Genomic DNA, 19,806 nt, shown 5'->3' with positions numbered 1-19,806 from the left:
AATTCAATAATTTGTAACATATTTTCGTAGGCAAACTATACGAGAAAGGGATCAACATGTCAAGTATTTTGTCTGGAAATACGAAATTTATTGGTTTGAGTAAACAATTGACTCACGAGACATAACCTAAAAATGTATTTTGTTTGACCACACGAAATTATTTGTACTAACTCCGAAAACTTACCTGACTGTAGTCTTGAATTATAACCACAACACATAAAATAACTATTATGTATTAATATTAATACTAATATTAATTAATTATTAGTATGTTCAAATTCCACTAGTTTCCAGTAACAGGCTCAGAAATCTAGTACAATTTCAATTTCATGGAACTCCAGTACCGAAAAATATAGACGATATTTATCTCAGCTGCCAACATACCAGTTACAAAATCACTACCCGGTACCATTTGTAGTATTTGTCAGTATCGAAATTCGAAACGAAGTTGGTAAAAGAAAATTCAACTTGCAAACTAGAAAATCACCACAATCCACTAGCATATGTAGAAATGGAGGGAAAATGGTTAGGTTTTATCCTTAGGGTATGAAGTAAGCTGATCCGGACTATAATTGGTAGACTAGCTTTGAAATAACACTATGTTGCCATATCTTGATAACAATGAAGTATTGGCTATACGTTTATATGACAAAATATGTTTGTTTTGGTGTATAGAATACTCTGCAATACTTTATAGTGCATAATTATGACTCACCCTGTAAAATTAAAAAAGATACTGTAGAGAAGTACTTAGAAACGTGATACAGCTATCATACCTTTGCTGATGAACACCATCTCTGAAATGCCTCCACTTCCTAGATTATGTACTTCTGCAATGGTCCATAAACATATCCATTGTAGCTTGAGACTTCATCAGTATTTGGAAATTACCATCTCTTCAGCAAACTCTTCATCCCTTGGAACAGGTCTGTTCCTCAGGACTTACTGGATGTATTATTTAGTACTTATTTCTGAAGGTCTGTAAATGATGCAGTATGCCTACTGGGAGCATTTGAGGTACTGAAACTTTTTAGAAATGAGAAAAGTCGTAATATTCCTTTATGCAACTCAAATAGTTACTACAAAGTAACATCTCCTTGTGTTGAATTCAAAATCAAACTTCACAAAACTGTTCACTTTATAACAATAACAACGTACTGTCACTTCTGCACAGGTGTGATGATGAATGCTTCATTCCAATATAAGGCCCCTGTAAAAGAACAAAATCATGTCAAATTTTTTATGTAATTCCTTTCTTCAAACTATGTGAACAAATCTCTCTCCTAGCTTTCTGATTAAGTCCTGTAAAATGTTTCTTCAAATTCGCACTCTACAAATTCTTAATCCATCAACCCTGGAAATCAGAACTAAATTTTCGAAATATATGAATAACACATAGAATTTGTTATATTATTAATTTTGATCATATAAGACTGCAAGAGATTTATTTCTTTTAATTCAGCTTTTTGAAGTAGCTTAAAATGAAAGTAATAGTTTGTGTACTTGAAATGTCTCTGGGAGAAGGTTAGGGATTTTGAGTTCTAAGGGAGAATATTCCATCAGGCATATATACTGTACATATGATGATGATGATGATGATGATGATGATGATGATGATGATGATGATAAACTGCTTAAATTGAAATGCGAAGTATTACCATAGAAAAAAAAAAAAGTCCTATGATTTATTACTTACGCCAGTCCTCCAACCCGCTATTTTAAAATCCTGCATCCACTGAGGACGACAGTTTGAAGTCAACAATGTGCATGACTATCAAGTCTGAAGAAAATGTTGTCGCTTACAAGCAAAACACATGAAGTAAAAAATATTACCTCTGAGAAAAGGTAGTTTTGAAATCTCTTGACAAAAGTGAATTCTCAAAATATTATTTAGTAAGTTGTTTCCCTTTATGTGTACTTAATTTTAAAATTCTAAGTTTATACTCATACATTATATATGCCTTTTTCTCAGAAGTAATATTTTTTACTTAATGTGTTTTTTTGCTTGAAAACCGACGATGTATTGAATACTTAATATTGTTGATATTAGCTGTGAAGTCATATAAATTTAAACAGGCCTGCTAAAGACTTAACTTTTAGATGAAAAATTATTTTATACACTTAAAAATGTATATTTCATCACATATCAAATTAAAACACAGAATATGTTCAAATTATTTCATGCCTTATGGCTAGGAATCTAAACAATTCGCAACTCACGAATTTTCAAAGAATTAAAAACCAGCAAAAAAATCAATTCAACTGTGAGATTGTAACAGGCCATATGACCTAATACTTTAAGGGAAGAAGAAGAAGAAGAAGAAGAAGAAGAAGAAGAAGAAGAAGAAGAAGAAGAAGAAGAAGAATCAGCATATTGACCTAAGTACAGAAAAATCTATTATTTTATCGTGAAAAAGCTTCATTCTAATGATTTTAACTCGCCAATTATTCACGAATTTCGTAAAACACACGGAAATAAACCAATTTAAACATGTACTCATGAGTTTTACGAACACAACTTTTTCTAAATTTATCAGGTAACCACAAAAAGTATTTGCCATTTCTAAAATTTAATAAACAAGTGAGAATGGAAGAGAACAACGAATACTTTTGTGGTTACTTGGTACTGGTAGCAAAGAAAACGGTCATGTATCTTTCCATAAAGCAACGTGTGAAGAGTCTGTTTTGAACCATAGAATTTTGTATTTCTTTTCCCTATGTTACCATTTCCAGCATAATTATGGAAAAATTAAAAAAAAAAATATTTCCTTCAACTGTTCAAAATACTGTAAACAGTGAACACTGCAGTTTTCTAACTAAAGAATTCTGCACTTTATCAGAGATACACCAGCACATAGAATAAGTCATCCAGTATAGGGAATTGAAGTACAGTTGTATTAGCTTGAATATTTTATTTTTTGTTTCGGTTTACAAATGGAGAGAGTAATAGATCCATGATAAGAGAAGTAATCAATGAAGGGCATGCAATATTTTCTCTTCATATAAAGCAACATTCCAAAATTAGTCCAAGTCACAACGAATTTTTCACTATGGTTCACTCAAAGTATATCGTACATGCAGTGGCGGCTCGTGATAAAATATTATGTGTGTTCACAATTTTGTGGTTCCAAAATCGAAGAGAATTTGAAATCGTACGTTTAGTCTAATATGAAATGTCATAATTCCAATGTTTCACTATCAAAAAAACCGTATATAAATTCAAAACAACATATAATAATAATAATAATAATAATGATGATGATGATGATGATGATGATGATGATGATAATAATAATAATAATAATAATAATAATAATAATAATAATAATAATAATGATGAAACTCAGTCTTTTTATTTCCAATTTTTCTTGGTAAGCCAGTTTACCCAGTTCTTTACTGTTCAAAATTACTTGAACAGAGTTCATTGTTTACGTTTGTTAAAAATGAATACATACCACAGCCTCGTTATTTACAAACGCATGTGTTCAGTAATATATTTTGATTCACAACACACTGATATGCTATAGCCTATACCAGTACTGTAATCCCACTCGCATAGATTACTATAAATACACGCCAGTAAAATTATTCTTAAATATTATACACTGCCATACAGATACTTAAATTCATACCACCGCCACAGTCAGCCAGCACGTGTTTGAAACCCAAACTATGCTATTATGCCGACACTGAAGTATAGTAATTCACAAACTACACTCTCGTAGCAGCACATCCATGTAAGTAAACGTTCCTACAGTCAGATGCTGACATCTACAGGCTATTAAATTTCCTCCTCGAGATATAGCATGTGAACGATAGGCATCGATGGACCTGACATCTGTAGGATAGATTCACTGTTCACTTAACGCTTTGTGCTCTTGACGAGTCATAAGCGGCCAGCTAAAGACAATTTTCTCCCGCGCATGCGTGAAATTCCTGAAACCATCTCGAAAAAAGCACGGCTTGTACGTGAACGGATGTTGCCAAGTTTACATAAGAAATTTATGCAAGATGCGGGAAGTTTAAAATACTCGATTCTGATATTATACATCCCCACTACGTCAATACGGTATCAAATAATAAAACTAGTCGTGCATTAATGGAAACAAGGTGTTCACGTGCTCTTGTGCTCATATTGACGCACCGCCACTGCGTACATGTCTATTATCACTTTAATACTGCAGAACTCGCGATTAGAAATCAAACGAGTGGTCGCACAGGTCTGTAGCTGCTCTTGATATACCGAGACATTACTGAGAGAGGCTGCATCACACAGCTAATTTACACAACTTTGGCACCCTCATGCTCATAGCAAGGGGAGGTAGCATTATTGGGCGTGGTCACTCAAGTTATATTGGTTCATGGCTTAACTACTGATAACATTAGCATTCGGCTGTAGCTAAAAAATGGCAAATTTCAAATACTTATTATGTTTCACCATTAGACAGACAGACAGACAGACAGATATAGATAGATAGATAGATAGATAGATAGATAGATAGATAGATAGATAGATAGATAGATAGATAGATAGATAGATAGATAGATAGATAGATATAGATAGATAGATAGATAGATAGATAGATAGATAGATAGATAGATAGATAGATAGATAGATAGATAGATAGATAGATAGATAGATAGATAGATAGATATAGATATAGATAGATAGATATAGATAGATAGATAGATAGATAGATAGATAGATAGATAGATAGATAGATAGATAGATAGATAGATAGATAGATAGATAGATAGATAGATAGATAGATAGATAGATAGATAGATAGATAGATAGATAGATAGATAGATAGATAGATAGAACTTTATTGTCGATGGCATAATGTATGCATAGACATGATCAAATATATACAATTACAATTTAATGTAGAATAAGTCAAATATATATATATATATATATATATATATATATATATATATATAAAAACATTATTCATTTCAACGGCCCATGCGTGCATCCTCAAGACTGTAGGGACACAATTTTATTAATTTCGTTTTTATATAATTCTTAAATTTCAGAGAATTTTTTGTATATTTGATGTCATCAGGCAAACTGTTGTATATTTTAATACCAAAGACCATATATGTTCTACTAGTGTTTGTAAGGTGGTGAACTGGAATAGTTAAACTATTTTTGTTACGAGTGTCGTAGGTATGGAAATCACAATTTTGATGAAAATCAGACAGATTTTTATAAATTAGTAGTAAAACATTAAAAATGTATAAACCATAAACAGTAAGAATATTACATTGTAAAAAATGTTCCCTACAAGAAGTCCTACTGTCAACGCCCGCTATGCATCTGACAATACGCTTTTGAGCAATAAATATATCATTCAGCATGGTTCCAGATCCCCAAAAACAAATACCATATGAAAGCCTTGACTCGACGTGTGCGAAATAATAAGACATTAATACATCGTGATTTATTATCGTCCTCAAAATTCTGATTTGATAACAAATGCTATTGAGCTTAGAAATTAAACTTGTGCAATGGGGTCTCCAAGACAAACAATCATCAAATGTAACGCCCAAGAATTTAGTAGTTTCCCATTTACATAAGTATTGATCTTGAATAGAAATATTGATGTCCTTCAAATTTCTCATTTGAGAATTGTGAAAGTAAATATATCCGGTCTTATTAACATTTAAGTGAAGCAGACCATGTTTTGAGATCTTTTAACAGGTCACAACAGGTTGTCTCTAAATCCAGTTCCTCTCCATCTTTTACAATGACAGAAGTATCATCAGCATACATACACATAAAATGATTTCTTACATACATGGGTAAATCGTTTACATATAAAAGAAACAATACAGGGCCCAGAACAAAGCCCTGAGGAACACCCACATCAATATATACATTCTTGGATCTATATTTATGTGTAAAATTATTAATAATTAATTGATCCCGGAACAGGTGCCCACTGGTTAGCACATCTAGCCACGAAACCAGGTGGCCCGGGTTCGATTCTCGGTCGGGGCAAGTTACCTGGTTGAGGTTTTTTCCGGGGTTTTCCCTCAACCCAATATCAGCAAATGCTGGGTAACTTTCGGCGCTGGACCCTGGACTCATTTCACTGGCATTATCACCTTCATCTCATTCAGATGCTAAATAACCTAAGCTGTTGATAAAGTGTCGTAAAATAACCTATTAAAAAAAATAGGTGACCACACTGGATATGGGGAAAGATTTATTCTACATCAAAATCTGTAAAGACAAACAAAACAAAAACCCTTACCTTAATAATAACAAATCACGAAGATGCAAAAACAGTTCCTTCTCCCAGAGTGAATTAAGCAAGATATTTCTCAATGTATCCATTGCATCCTGTGGCCAGCTTCTCACCCAGTACAGAATGTTAATGATATTCTCTTTGCTTGCATATTCTTCCTCTGTATCATTTATGACCACACTTGACAAATTATCTGTTGAAATACATAAAGCATAACTACAGTGGAATCAAAACAAAAACCGACTTGTGACATTTGGAGGTGCCATAGGTTTTCCATGGCAACATCCTTTCCCCTCTCTTTGTGAGCAACAGATACAGGTTATAGATGAAGGGAAGAAGGAGCAGTAGTGTCTTAAGGGGAGAGGATGGTATTTTTTTTAATTTTTTTCCTATTTGGTGTGAAATATTAATTTTTTGTATGTAGGGTGGTCATAGTTGTAGCAACTCACCCAAATATAAATATATTTTGAAAAAAAAAATTATTTGGGGGCCCAAATTTGAAAAAAATATACCCAATGCAGGATTGTACAAAAACCGATATATCTAAACCATTTTTAAAGATAGATTCAAATTTTTTTTGCAATATATTTGGGAAAGTATGTTCTACAATTGTTGTAACAGAATTTTGATATTAGTCCCTATATTTGTAAAATAAACAATTATAATTTAATAACAATTTTCTGATTTCGTTTCTTGCAAACAAACGGACGTATTTTTAAAATGAAATCAATTAACAAAATTCTGTTACAGAGAAACTTTTTCTAATAGTCTAAAGAATGTGTGTTCTAAATTTCATGCATGTATCTGTAATAGTTCAGAAAATATATCCATTTTCGTCTGGCAATGTAGCAAAAACAATGAAGTTACTGGAAACCGATAAAAGTGGGTATGTGATTTAAAAATCCATAGCGCAGGAAGTTTAAAAATGACGTCTCAACATCCGATAAGGGCACAAATATCCACAAAATGTTATGCAATGCATTCCACACATATCAAAGAGTATTTTAAAGAAAAAAATTTTTTTTTGAAAATTTAATTTACTGGAAACAATAATAAAAGTGGGCGAGTGATTTAAAAATCCATAACGCAGGAAGTTTAAAAATGACGACTCAACATCCGATAAGGACACAAATACCCACAAAATGTTATGCTATGCATTCCACACACATATCACAGAGTATTTTAAAGAAAAAAATTTTTTTTGAAAATTTACTCATTTTTCACCAAAAAATACCATCCTCTCCCCTTAATGGCCACAAAGATAGAGGAAGGGATGTTGTCATGGAAACCTTTAGTTCTTTCAAATGTCACAACTCGGTTTTGTTTTAATTCCACTTTAACATTGTGACTACATAACATCAGAAGTTGAATGTCCTGAAAATCTGTAGAATCGTTTAAAAAAATCAGTGTTATAGAAATAACAGATGCTGTCTCATAATTGCAGCACTACTAAGCCACAATGTCTAAATAAATAAATTCTTGGTTGCTAAGCAAACATGTGCAGTTGTTTTGCGATAATTTTCAATATAGTAGTTGACACAGAGAGAGTACCTCAAATCACTTTTCATCATTCCTGAGATCATAAAACTCTCAAAATCGCTTTTTAAATATTTTGTTATTACATTATCTTCACATTTCCTACAACGAAAAAAATTTTTTTTTAAACTAATGCCTAATTATTGGCAATAAAGCCATTAACTCTCTTGTTCTCCAATACTTCTCACACGCAATAGGTTTAGAACAAAGGGTTGGACATCGCTGAAGATGATTCTGATTAATTTCTTCCTGAAGACTTCACGATGGACAAAGTGGTGAAGAAATAAATCCAATTTTGTTCAAATGTTTTGACAAATAGTTATGTCCTGTGAGTAATCAAAATGACGCAACTGCATTTTTCCTTGGATATTCAGGAATTATATTTTGTTGTACATTGAGAATGTAATTTGAAATTTCGTGGAAATGGTATGATATTGTACTGATATACTGGGTTGATTAACATTTTAACTATCGAGAATGGCAAATTTGACAAGAGGTGTTGTAAGATATTACTCCCTTCTGGCTGTCAGCAGATTCATTACCAGATAATTCACAGTGTGACAGTATCCAATGAAAAACTATTCTTCTGTTAAGCTTTATCAGATGGAGTATGGTTTCCTAACAATCAGTTTTTTTTTTTTTTTTTTTTTTTAGTTGACAGACTGGTTGTTATTCACTGAATATTTTATTTATTTATTTAACCTGGTAGAGATAAGGCCATCAGGCCTTCTCTTCCCGTCTACCAGGGGATTACAACTACAATATTAAGAATACAATTACAATTATAATTACAATTAATATTAAATTTACAAATACAATAAAAATCAAAATACTAAAAGATTAACTGATTAATAAAATATATATTATTTTAATGTACCGAAGTACATATGATATTTCCATGCAGATATTCTTCGTCATCATACGATGAAAGAGTAATAGAACGGAGAAAAATTCTCTCTGGCACCGGGATTTGAACCCGGGTTTTCAGCTCTACGTGCTGATGCTTTATCCACTAAGCCACACTGGATACCCACCCCGGCGTTGGACAGAATCGTCTCAGATTAAGTTCCAACTCTTGGGTTCCCTCTAGTCGGATCCCAGCCAACTACTCACCTCATAACGAGTGCACCTCAGCACATGTGTGGACTTCAGTCCTACGTTCATAGACATCTATGACGTAGTGCAGAGGGCGGCCACTAGAGGGAACCTAAGAGTTGGAACTTAATCTGAGACGATTCTGTCCGACGCCGGGGTGGGTATCCGGTGTGGCTTAGTGGATAAAGCATCAGCACGTAGAGCTGAAAACCCGGGTTCAAATCCCGGTGCCGGAGAGAATTTTTCTCCGGTCCATTACTCTTTCATCGTATGATTAATAAAAGCTAGACAGTTTATTGTAAAAGTTAAGAAGAGAGAATTTTTTTTTTAAATAACAGTTTGTTGAAAATAAAAGATCTAGTACAACAGATTCTGAACTGTCAAACAGATGGTTTCAACTTCAGCATCAAAATTTGTAGCTCCATAACTTAAGGATTTATAAAACGATAAAAGTGGACATGTACCACCAGCACCTATCGAATTTCGGACAGTAGTGATCCACCAGTAAAAATATGAAGCTATTTTTTCTCAGAGAATCTGCTATGAATAGTTCCCAATGCTAGCAATTTTAGGACGTCTTTTGGAGTGTCACTTTTCTTGATATCTTCAACTAGGTCCAGATAATACTCCATTTCTATTCTTGTGTATCTTGTGTAGAGTTAGTTTAATGAAGTAGATTTTCTTTACTTGTTGGGAGATTTATATTTTTCTTAATTTCAAGTACTTTAGAGAAAAACCTTTCCTGAGATTTAAAGTTAAATATGTAGTTTTTTAGCTCCCAATTTATAAATGTGTAAAGAACTTGGTTCTGTCTGCTCCTAGTGACTTTAGATGTAGAGAAAATCTTAGAAATTCAAATACTATGACATCTCTCATTTATTAAAAATTTTAACTTTACTTACTGAGAATCTTTGGCAGTTTCTGGCATAAGCTGACTTGAAAAACTGGATTGTTTTGACAGGCAAATTTTTCCAGGACATGGAGAGTTCTAGCAGAGATGACAGGTTCACACAGAAGATCAGGAAGAGACTTTATCCAGCTCTCAAAGCTTTGGAACCTGAAGCAAAAGATGATAAGTAACGGAGCATAAAGAGCCTCCATGTAAGCATCTCTCTGAATGTACGAAGCAATGTAGTCACCTGTGCAATTGTGCCTTCCTGGGAGTTTCAGAAATATCGCTCAATAACTGGAAGAGCTCTGGATCGTGATTGCTCATGCAAATTCTGATGACTCTATCCATCACAATGTGCACATTCCTGTCACAATTGCTACAAACTGAACTCCTCTTCAAAAACAAATGAGTCAGAATTTCCTTTATCTGATGTCTGGAAGCTGGGTCCCTCCAGTGTTTTATCTTTACTGAAAATTGAAAAAGACCACATACAGGAAATGGCATCAATATTTGAAACGAAAATTTAATGAGTAAACAAATCGTCAAAATGATCTACATACATCATCTTATTACTTTTCCGCAGCCAAAGTCTAGACTGAGACTGCAGATGTCTGGAACGTGTGAAGTGGACAGACAGAATAAGAAATGAAGCTGTGCTGGAATGAGTAGGTGAAGAAAGAATGATGCTGAAACTGATCAGGAAGAGAAAAAGGAATTGATTGGGTCACTGGCTGAGAAGAAACTGCCTACTGAAGGATGCACTGGAAGGAATGGTGAACGGGAGAAGAGTTCAGGATAGAAGAAGATATCAGATCATAGACGACATTAAGATATATGGATCATATGAGGAAACGAAGAAGAAGGCAGAAAATAGGAAAGATTGGAGAGAGCTGGGTTTGCAGTGAAAGACCTGTATTTGGGCAGAACACTAAATGAAAAATGAATGAACCACTGTATTGCCGAAAGAACACCAAGTTTTTTTTATTTATTTTAGTAGGTTATTTTACGACGCTTTATCAACAGCTTAGGTTATTTAGCGTCTGAATGAGATGAAGGTGATAATGCCGGTGAAATGAGTTCGGGGTCCAGCACCGAAAGTTACCCAGCATTTGCTCATATTGGGTTGAGGGAAAACCCCGGAAAAAACCTCAACCAGGTAACTTGCCCCGACCGGGAATCGAACCCGGGCCACCTGGTTTCACGGAAGAACGCCAAGGCGTATAGTATTACCTTATGTAATGGAACATGCTGTTTTGTAAATAAGCACGCACACATACACACACACGCACACCAATTAAATGAGATAAAGCTTACATTTCAAATACTTGAGCATATGCATACAAAGCTCCATGTCATCATGGTGCATGTGGTAACAGAAATACAACTGGCAGATGGTCAAGTTCTGAGTAAGACAAGTCATACGCAAGTTCTTTTCATCATCACTCTTCTTCTTCTTCTTCTTTGATTTCATTCCATCTTCTTGTTCTTTGGTATAAAGGTAAGGAAAGTGACGGAAAAATAATGATGCGAGATCCTTCTTGTATGCACTGATGAATTCAGCATCCTACAACAAATCACATGGGGATCATCAGTGTGGTTTTAGGCGTAATAGATCAACTATTGACCAGATATTTTGTATTCGACAGATAATGGAGAAAAAATGGGAGTATAAGGGTACAGTGCATCAATTATTCATAGATTTCAAAAAGGCATATGACTCGGTTAAAAGAGAAGTTTTATATAATATTCTTATTGAATTTGGTATTCCCAAGAAACTATTTCGATTAATTAAAATGTGTCTCAGTGAAACGTATAGCAGAGTTCGTATAAGTCAGTTTCTGTCAGATGGTTTCCAATTCACTGTGGGCTAAAGCAAGGAGATGCACTATCACCTTTACTTTTTAACTTTGCTCTAGAGTATGCCATTAGGAAAGTCCAGGATAACAGAGAGGGTTACATCAGCTGCTTGTCTATGTGGATGACGTGAATATGTTAGGAGAAAATCCACAAACGATTAGGGAAAACACGGGAATTTTAGTGGAAGCAAGTAAAGAGATAGATTTGGAAGTAAATCCCGAAAAGACAAAGTACATGATTATGTCTCGTGACCAGAATATTGTATGAAATGGAAATATAAAAATTGGAAATTTAACTTTTGAAGAGGTGCAGAAGTTCAAATATCTGGGAGCAACAGTAAATCTAAATGATACTCGGGAGGAAATTAAACACAGAATAAATATGGGAAATGCCTGTTATTATTCGGTTGAGAAACTTTTATCATTCAGTCTGCTGTCGAAAAATCTTAAAGTTAGAATTTATAAAACAGTTATATTACCGGTTGTTCTGTATGGTTGTGAAACTTGGACTCTCACTTTGAGAGAGGAACATAGGTTCAGGGTGTTTGAGAATAAGGTTCTTAGGAAAATATTTGGGGCTAAGAGGGATGAAGTTACAGGAGAATGGAGAAAGTTACACAACACAGAACTGAACGCATTGTATTCTTCACCTGACATAAATCCAGACGTTTGAGATAGGCAGGGCATGTAGCACGTATGGGCGAATGCAGAAATGCATATAGAGTATTTGTTGGGAGGCCGGAGGGAAAAAGACCTTTAGGGGGGGCCGAGACGTAGATGGGAAGATAATATTAAAATGGATTTGAGGGAGGTGGGATATGATGATAGAGACTGGATTAATCTTGCTCAGGATAGGGACCTATGGCGGGCGGCAATGAACCTCCGGGTTCCTTAAAAGCCAGTAAGTAAGTAGTAGTACAACAAATCACAAGGAGAATTAATTTCAAGATATAGCTTCGAATGTTAAGATCTTTATTTTTCTTTTAACTAATGGCGGGTACTTGACTGTTCGTTATTCAGCCATATGAAATCAGTTGTGTAGACCAATTTACCAACAGAGTTGTTGCTCAGAGTGTGCTACAGGAGATTGGTCTATGCTACACTCGAGATGAGGTGAGGTGAGGTGAGGTGAGGTGAGGTGAGGTGAGGTGAGGTGAGGTGAGGTGAGGTGAGGTGAGGTGAGATTAGATTAGATTAGATTAGATGAGATGAGATGAGATTAGATGAGATTAGATTAGATGAGATGAGATGAGAGGAGGAGAGGAGATGAGGAGAGGAGATGAGATATGAGAGATGATGAGAGATGAGAGGAGATGAGAGATGAGAGGAGATGAGAGATGAGAGGAGATGAGAGATGAGATGAGATGAGATTAGATGAGATGAGATTAGATGAGATTAGATGAGATGAGATTAGATGTGATTAGATGAGATGAGATTAGATGAGATGAGAGGAGATGAGATGAGAGGAGATGAGATGAGATATGAGAGATGAGAGATGAGATGAGATGAGATGATGGAGATTTGTTGGATCACAGGCTTAACCAACACAAGTTATAAATCGGGGTACACCAGGGATCGAACCCAGGTTCACAGAACTATAACTCCAGCCACTAGACCAAAATGACAGCTATTTGCGTGAACTGAGGGTATGGAAAATAAATTTCTCTATTGCATTCCTTAATGGACATTCACCCTTAAGGTACAGTCATAAGTCGCTACCTTTGCTGCGCTACTTTTATACTGCAGCTGCAAATGTTGCGTGTCGTGTTCACACGTAAGCCAAAAGTAGCACGCTGCACGCTACTTTTCGTGCTCCGCAACCCGAGTGCAGCAAAAGTTGCAACTGGAGGTTGCGAGTCTGTTCACACACAAGGCACTACTTTTGCAGCCGCAGTCATGCTGCAGGTTCCCATCTCTGTGTTGACTTCTCAATATACATTTTGTGGTTATGTTTGCATTATTAAGAAACTCATGTGAAAGCTTACTTATCTATTATTTGCTTTTCTGTCCTAACTAGTATTCAGAAATTGGCATTACTTTTACCACAAAGCTTTTAAAAACGCCTATATACTTAAATGATAACCAACAGCATATTCACGTCATCAATGTTGGCAACCCTCCTGTTTGAAACTACGCTACAGAAAATTAAAAAAATTAATTATATCGTCAGCAAATATGCTCAGACTGTGTTGTGCATTTAATAGCTGTTACAAATAATTTATTTTCATCACATCTAACATTAAAATACATCCAAACAATAAAAGTATCATTGGCACATATGGGTGGCAACACTGGTTGCAACCGCAGCAAGAGTTTCAACAAAACCGATATGAAAAATGCTGCGGCTGCAACCCTGAGAACCCTGTTCACACGTCGCAACTTTTAAGCTGCGCGCAGCATGAAAAAGTAGCGAGCAGCAGGTTTGGCAGCCGCTACTTTTCGGATTGCACCATTGTTCACACGTCACAGTACGAGAGTTGCGCAGTTTTTTGTACTGCATCGCTGCAAAAGTAGCGACATGTGACAGTACCTTTAATTCTAGCACTGCTGTGAGGTGAGGACAAGATAGCAGCTGTTTCACTGACATTTGAGGAAAGTTTGTTGTTGTTAACTAACACTGATGAAACCATTAACTCTCTTGCTCTCCAATATTTCTCACATACAGTGAGTTTAGAGGAAAGGGCTGGACACTGCTGAAGATGATCTTGATCCATTTCTTCAGTATTCTTATTTAAACTTCTATGAGCTGGCCCTTCTGATAGGGCACAATTTCTTACTACTTACCAAAAATAGACAAACAATAATTGCATTTTTTGACAGAGACTTCATATTTTTCAGAAGTCCCTGTACATACCTCATCTGCTAAGATTTCACACAGTAATCTGAAGACTTCAAGGACATGTGTCAGCAGCTCTGCAGACTCCTCAGACAGTTGTCGGGAACTTTCTGTAAAAACAAAGATAACTGTATAAGAACTGAAGAGTTACATGAAACTCTTCTACTTTCTCATTATATTACATGTAAAGAGAAAGCACTGACATAATACAAAACATTTATTGAGAGAATTTTGCGAAACACCAGTGGATAACTATGCACATTTCACTTCCAAGTAAAGAAATTTGTGACTTTTATCTAGGGGTAATCTGAAACAGAAAATATAGAAGACATCTGTGCACATGGAAAGCCTTGGAAAATGAAATCCATAATCTAATTCAGAAAATTAAGCAACATGAGCTCCAGTGAGTATGTCAAATTGAATACAAAGATGTGAAGTTTGCATAAATGCTTGGGGGACATCTTTCCAACAACTTCTAATTAACATACATAAGGTAAGTGAACCCATTTGAAAGACTAATAATGCTTCCTTGCCAATGACTGAACAAAATTACCTAACCTAAAGGTAAAGTTTAAATTAATTTTTTATGTCATTCTCATACAGCACTTCTGTCTGAACAGTATCTACAATATTTATGAATACAAATTGCTATCAGGCTGAAATAATATGCATAGGCTATGCTATGTTGTAGTGCCATTTTAATGGGGGCCAAGTCGGAAATGTTCTGAGTAAAAGGTACAGTACTGTATCTGGCAGAAGACAGAGAAATGGCTTAATACAAAACTTCTCTTTTGAGACACTTTGTACAAACCCTTACTTACTTACTTACAAATGGCTTTTAAGGAACCTGGAGGTTCATTGCCGCCCTCACATAAGCCCGCCATCGGTCTCTATCATGTGCAAGATTAATCCAGTCTCTATCATCATATCCCACCTCCCTCAAATCCATTTTAATATTATCCTCGCATCTATTTCTCGGTCTCCCCAAAGGTCTTTTTCCTTCCGGTCTCCCAAGTAACACTCTATATGCATTTCTGGATTCGCCCATACGTGCTACATGCCCTGCCCATCTCAAACGTCTGGATTTTATGTTCCTAATTATGTCAGGTGAAGAATACAATACGTGCATTTCTGTGTTGTGTAACTTTCTCCATTCTCCTGTAACTTCATCCCTCTTAGGCCCAAATATTTTCCTAAGAACCTTATTCTCAAACACCCTTAATCTCTGTTCCTCTCTCAAAGTGAGAGTCCAAGTTTCACAACCATACAGAACAACTGGTAATATAACTGTTTCATAAATTCTAATTTTCAGATTTTTTGACAGCAGACTAGATGGCAAAAGCTTCTCAACCGAATAATAACAGGCATTTCCTATATTTATTCTGTTTAATTTCCTCCTGAGTGTCATTTATATTTGTTACTGTTGCTCCAAGATATTTGAATTTTTCCACCTCTTCGAAGGATAAATCTCCAATTTTTATATTTCCATTTCGTACATTATTTTGGTCACGAGACATAATCATACACTTTGTCTTTTCGGGATCTACTTCCATACCTACCGCTTTACTTGCTTCAAGTAAAATTTCCGTGTTTTCCCTAATCATTTGTGGATTTTCTCCTAACATATTCACGTCATCTGCATAGACAAGCAGCTGATGCAACCTGTTCAATTCCAAACCCTGTCTGTTATCCTGGACTTTCCTAATGGCATATTCTAAAGCGAAGTTAAAAAGTAAAGGTGATAGTGCATCTCCTTGACTTTGTAGAGACCCAGAAACAAAATTTGGGCACTGAGCATGCATAGTACGTTGCAACTGGAACTTGGAAAATTCAGATGGGCCAAATTTTGTTTCTCGATCTGTACAAAATCAGTAGGCTAAACATGTCTTGTATGTAGAAACAATAATTAGCTTATTGGAAGACTATTTACTAACATGTCAAAAACAGTGACAACAACTAATTTATGAAAATGTGGCATGGCTTATCACGGGATAAATGAGAAAGCAGCATCAGAAACAACAACAACAATAATAATAATAGTAATAATAATAATAATAATAATAATAATAATAATAATAATAATAATAATAATAATAATAATAATATTCAACATCTACTTGGAGGATATAATGAACTGTTTTTATAGCATGGGAGGGATGATAAGAGAAGGAAGAAGAACAAAGTGCATAAGATTTGCTGATGATATGGCATTGTTAGCCGAAGAAAGAATGATACTAAGGGATATGTTACTGGGACTAAATGACAGCTGTGAGCAGTATGGGATGAAGATAATAAATTGCCAACAAGACGAAAACCATGGTTATCAGAGGAAAAATAAAGGTGGTTTTTTTATTATTAATTAAAGGAAATAACATTTCAATGGATACCTAGTCATTGTGGTATACCTGGAAACGAGAAAGTCGATAATATTGCAAAACAGGCAACATACGAGGGGGATCCAGGAAATAACGACCGTTCGTGCATACCCGCCGCGCAGCTGACTCCCCTTCCTTGTTTGAAGGTCAACTGGCTTCCTTAACATGTGTTCTCATAATGTTGTGAGTACTGGTTGCAACAAGTCGCCATTGTGCATTTTGTGTTACTTCAAAATGAATGACGTGACTGATAATCTCGCCGACTGTGAGGTGAGGAGTGTGATTCGATTTTTGAATGCCCGACATTTGAAACCTGCAGAAATTTACCGGCAATTGAAAGAAGTGTATGGTGATACTGAAATGAATGAAAGAAATGTGAGAAAATGGTGCGAAATGTTCAACAATGGGCGAACAAATGTCCACGATGAAACTCGACCCGGATGCCCATCACTCATCACAGAAGACCTGAAGACTAAAGTGAACGACAGAATCTTGCAAGACAGGCGCACATCACTTGACGAATTGCATATTGCCTTTCCTGACATTTCTCGTTCTTTGCTTGGTGAAATTGTGTCGCAACATCTTGGCTACCACAAAATCTGTGCATGATGGGTTCCACGGCAACTGAGTGACCAACACAAAACTCAGAGAATGGCCTCAGCATTGACATTCTTGATGCGATATCACACAGATGGAGACGCCTTTCTTGATCAAATTGTGACTGGTGATGAGACCTGGGTGTCTCACAACACCCCAGAGACCAAGCGCCAATCACGTCAGTGGCATCATCCCTCATCACCCAAGAAACCGAGCAAATTCAAACAGACTCTCTCAACACAAAAAGTCATGGCTACTGTCTTTTGGGATCGCAAAGGTGTTCTTTTGCTGGATTTCATGCCAAAAGGCACTACGATCAATGCAAATCGTTATTGTGAGACTTTACGAAAACTACGGCGAGCCATCCAAAACAAGAGGCGAGGAATGCTTTCGAGAGGAGTTGTGCTTCTTCACGACAACGCCCGCCTGCACACTGCTGCTTCAACTCGAGAATTGCTGGATCAATTCGGTTGGGAAATCTTTGATCATCCGCCCTATAGTCCAGACCTTGCTCCTAGCGATTTTCACCTTTTCACTAAGCTGAAAGACTTTCTGGGTGGTACGCGTTTTGGAAGTGATGAAGAGTTGAAGAAGACAGTGAACACCTGGCTTAATGAACTGGCGGCAGAGGAGTATAACACGGGAATTCTAAAGCTAGTGAACAGATACGACAAATGTTTAAATGTAGGTGGTGATTATGTAGAGAAGTAAAGGAAGCTTCAGTTATGTAACAGACTTTGGTTTTTCAAATAAATATTTTTTTTTAATTATTACAACAAAATGGTCGTTATTTCCTGGATCCCCCTCGTATTTGCAACCAAGATCTCTTCAAATGATATCTCTATCCAGTCCTTCTGCTTAAGTGAAGTCTCATTTTACAAACCTATGAATCAACAACTGGCTCTCTTCTGACAAAGACAAAATTTTACAGTCTGTACAAAAGAAACAAAATGACCTGAAAATGTACAAAAACTTGCCCAGACATGTTCAAACATTTTTAACAAGAGCCAGAACAGGTCACATTGTCACTCAATTGTACCTACACCAATTTCACATTTCTGATAATCCTACTTGTCTATGGTGTAATAATCATGATGAAGATCTGGAACACATTCTTCTATACTGTCCATCCATAAACTACAAAAGAAGTAAATTAAACTCATCAATACCGGTTGCAGAAGACACAACCCTGCAGTATATATTGACTACACCCCAACTCTGGCTACTAGCAACAGGCATCTATAATGAACACCGATCAAAATACCCCTCATTTCTCGTGCAAAACAACAACTGAATAGACTACAGTGGACTATAGTGGTCTTTATGTTGTCAGCAAACAGCTGGATACATTAAGAAGATTGATTGATTTATTACTAATTCGTTATTTTATGACGCTTTATCAACTGCTATGGTTATCTAGCGTCTGAATGAGATGGTGATAATGCCAACGAAATGAGTCCAGGGTCCAGCGCCAAATGTTACCCAGCATTTGCTCTTAATGGGTTGAGGGAAAACCCAGAAAAAAACTTCAACCATGTAACTTGTTCCAACCAGGATTTGAATTTAGGCCTGCTCGTTTCAAGGTCAGCTGTGGAGTTATATAAAGAAGGTAAGTGTGAGAATTGGAAATGAGGCAGTAGGACAAGTGGATGGCTACAAATATTTGAAGTGTACTATAAATAGTAACGTGAGCTGCTGCCAGGAAGTCAAAAGGATAACAATGGCAAAGGAAGCTTTTAATAGAAAAAGAAACATCATCTGTGGACCTCTGGAAAAAGAACTAAAGAAAGACTAGTGAAGTGCTTTATGCGGAGTGTGGCATTATATTGGCAGAAACATGGACATTACAATGAAGTGAAGAGAAACGACTAGAAGCATTTGAAATGCTTAGTGGATAAAGCATCAGCACGTAGAGCTGAAAACCCGGGTTCAAATCCTGCCACCGGAAAGAATTTTTCTCCGTTCCATTACGCTTTCATCATATGATGATGCAGAATATCTGCATGGAAATATCATATGTACTTCGGTACATTAAAATAATATATATGATATGCGTAAATCACTTCGTGACTTAAGACGGCGCTTATTACGTCGGATCCCGGCCAACTAGTCACTCATAACGAGTGCACCTCAGCACATGTGTGCGGACTTCGGTCCTACGTTCATAGACATCTATGATGTAGTGCAGAGGGCGGCCACTAGAGGGAACCCAAGAGTTGGAACTTAAACTGAGACGAGTCTGTCCGATGCCGGGGTGGTATCCGTGTGGCTTAGTGGATAAAGCATCAGCACGTAGAGCTGAAAACCTGGGTTCAAATCCCGGCGCCGGAGAGAATTTTTCTCTGTTCCATTACTCTTCCAT

General features: G+C 36.0%; 1 protein-coding gene across 3 annotated transcripts in view; it reads right to left on the bottom strand.

Moving 5' to 3' along the window:
- Nucleotides 1–1,041: 1,041 nt before the first annotated feature.
- Nucleotides 1,042–19,806, bottom strand: part of LOC138691191 (testis-expressed protein 10 homolog) — a 35,626-nt gene continuing 16,861 nt past the window's right edge. For all 3 annotated transcript variants that reach the window (XM_069812973.1, XM_069812972.1, XM_069812971.1), the window contains 6 exons: nucleotides 14,491–14,582; nucleotides 11,095–11,344; nucleotides 10,028–10,247; nucleotides 9,791–9,945; nucleotides 6,264–6,450; nucleotides 1,042–1,210 (listed from right to left, as the gene is read on the bottom strand). In XM_069812973.1, the coding sequence (XP_069669074.1) occupies nucleotides 1,192–1,210; nucleotides 6,264–6,450; nucleotides 9,791–9,945; nucleotides 10,028–10,247; nucleotides 11,095–11,344; nucleotides 14,491–14,582 (923 nt within the window). In that variant the 3' untranslated portion in view covers nucleotides 1,042–1,191. The remainder of the gene's footprint in view (nucleotides 1,211–6,263; nucleotides 6,451–9,790; nucleotides 9,946–10,027; nucleotides 10,248–11,094; nucleotides 11,345–14,490; nucleotides 14,583–19,806) is intronic.

The sequence above is a fragment of the Periplaneta americana genome, chromosome 16 (assembly GCF_040183065.1).
Source record: "Periplaneta americana isolate PAMFEO1 chromosome 16, P.americana_PAMFEO1_priV1, whole genome shotgun sequence".
Taxonomy (NCBI): domain Eukaryota; kingdom Metazoa; phylum Arthropoda; class Insecta; order Blattodea; family Blattidae; genus Periplaneta; species Periplaneta americana.
Note: the sequence above shows the minus strand (reverse complement) of the source record. Positions and strands in the feature narration are given on the sequence as shown.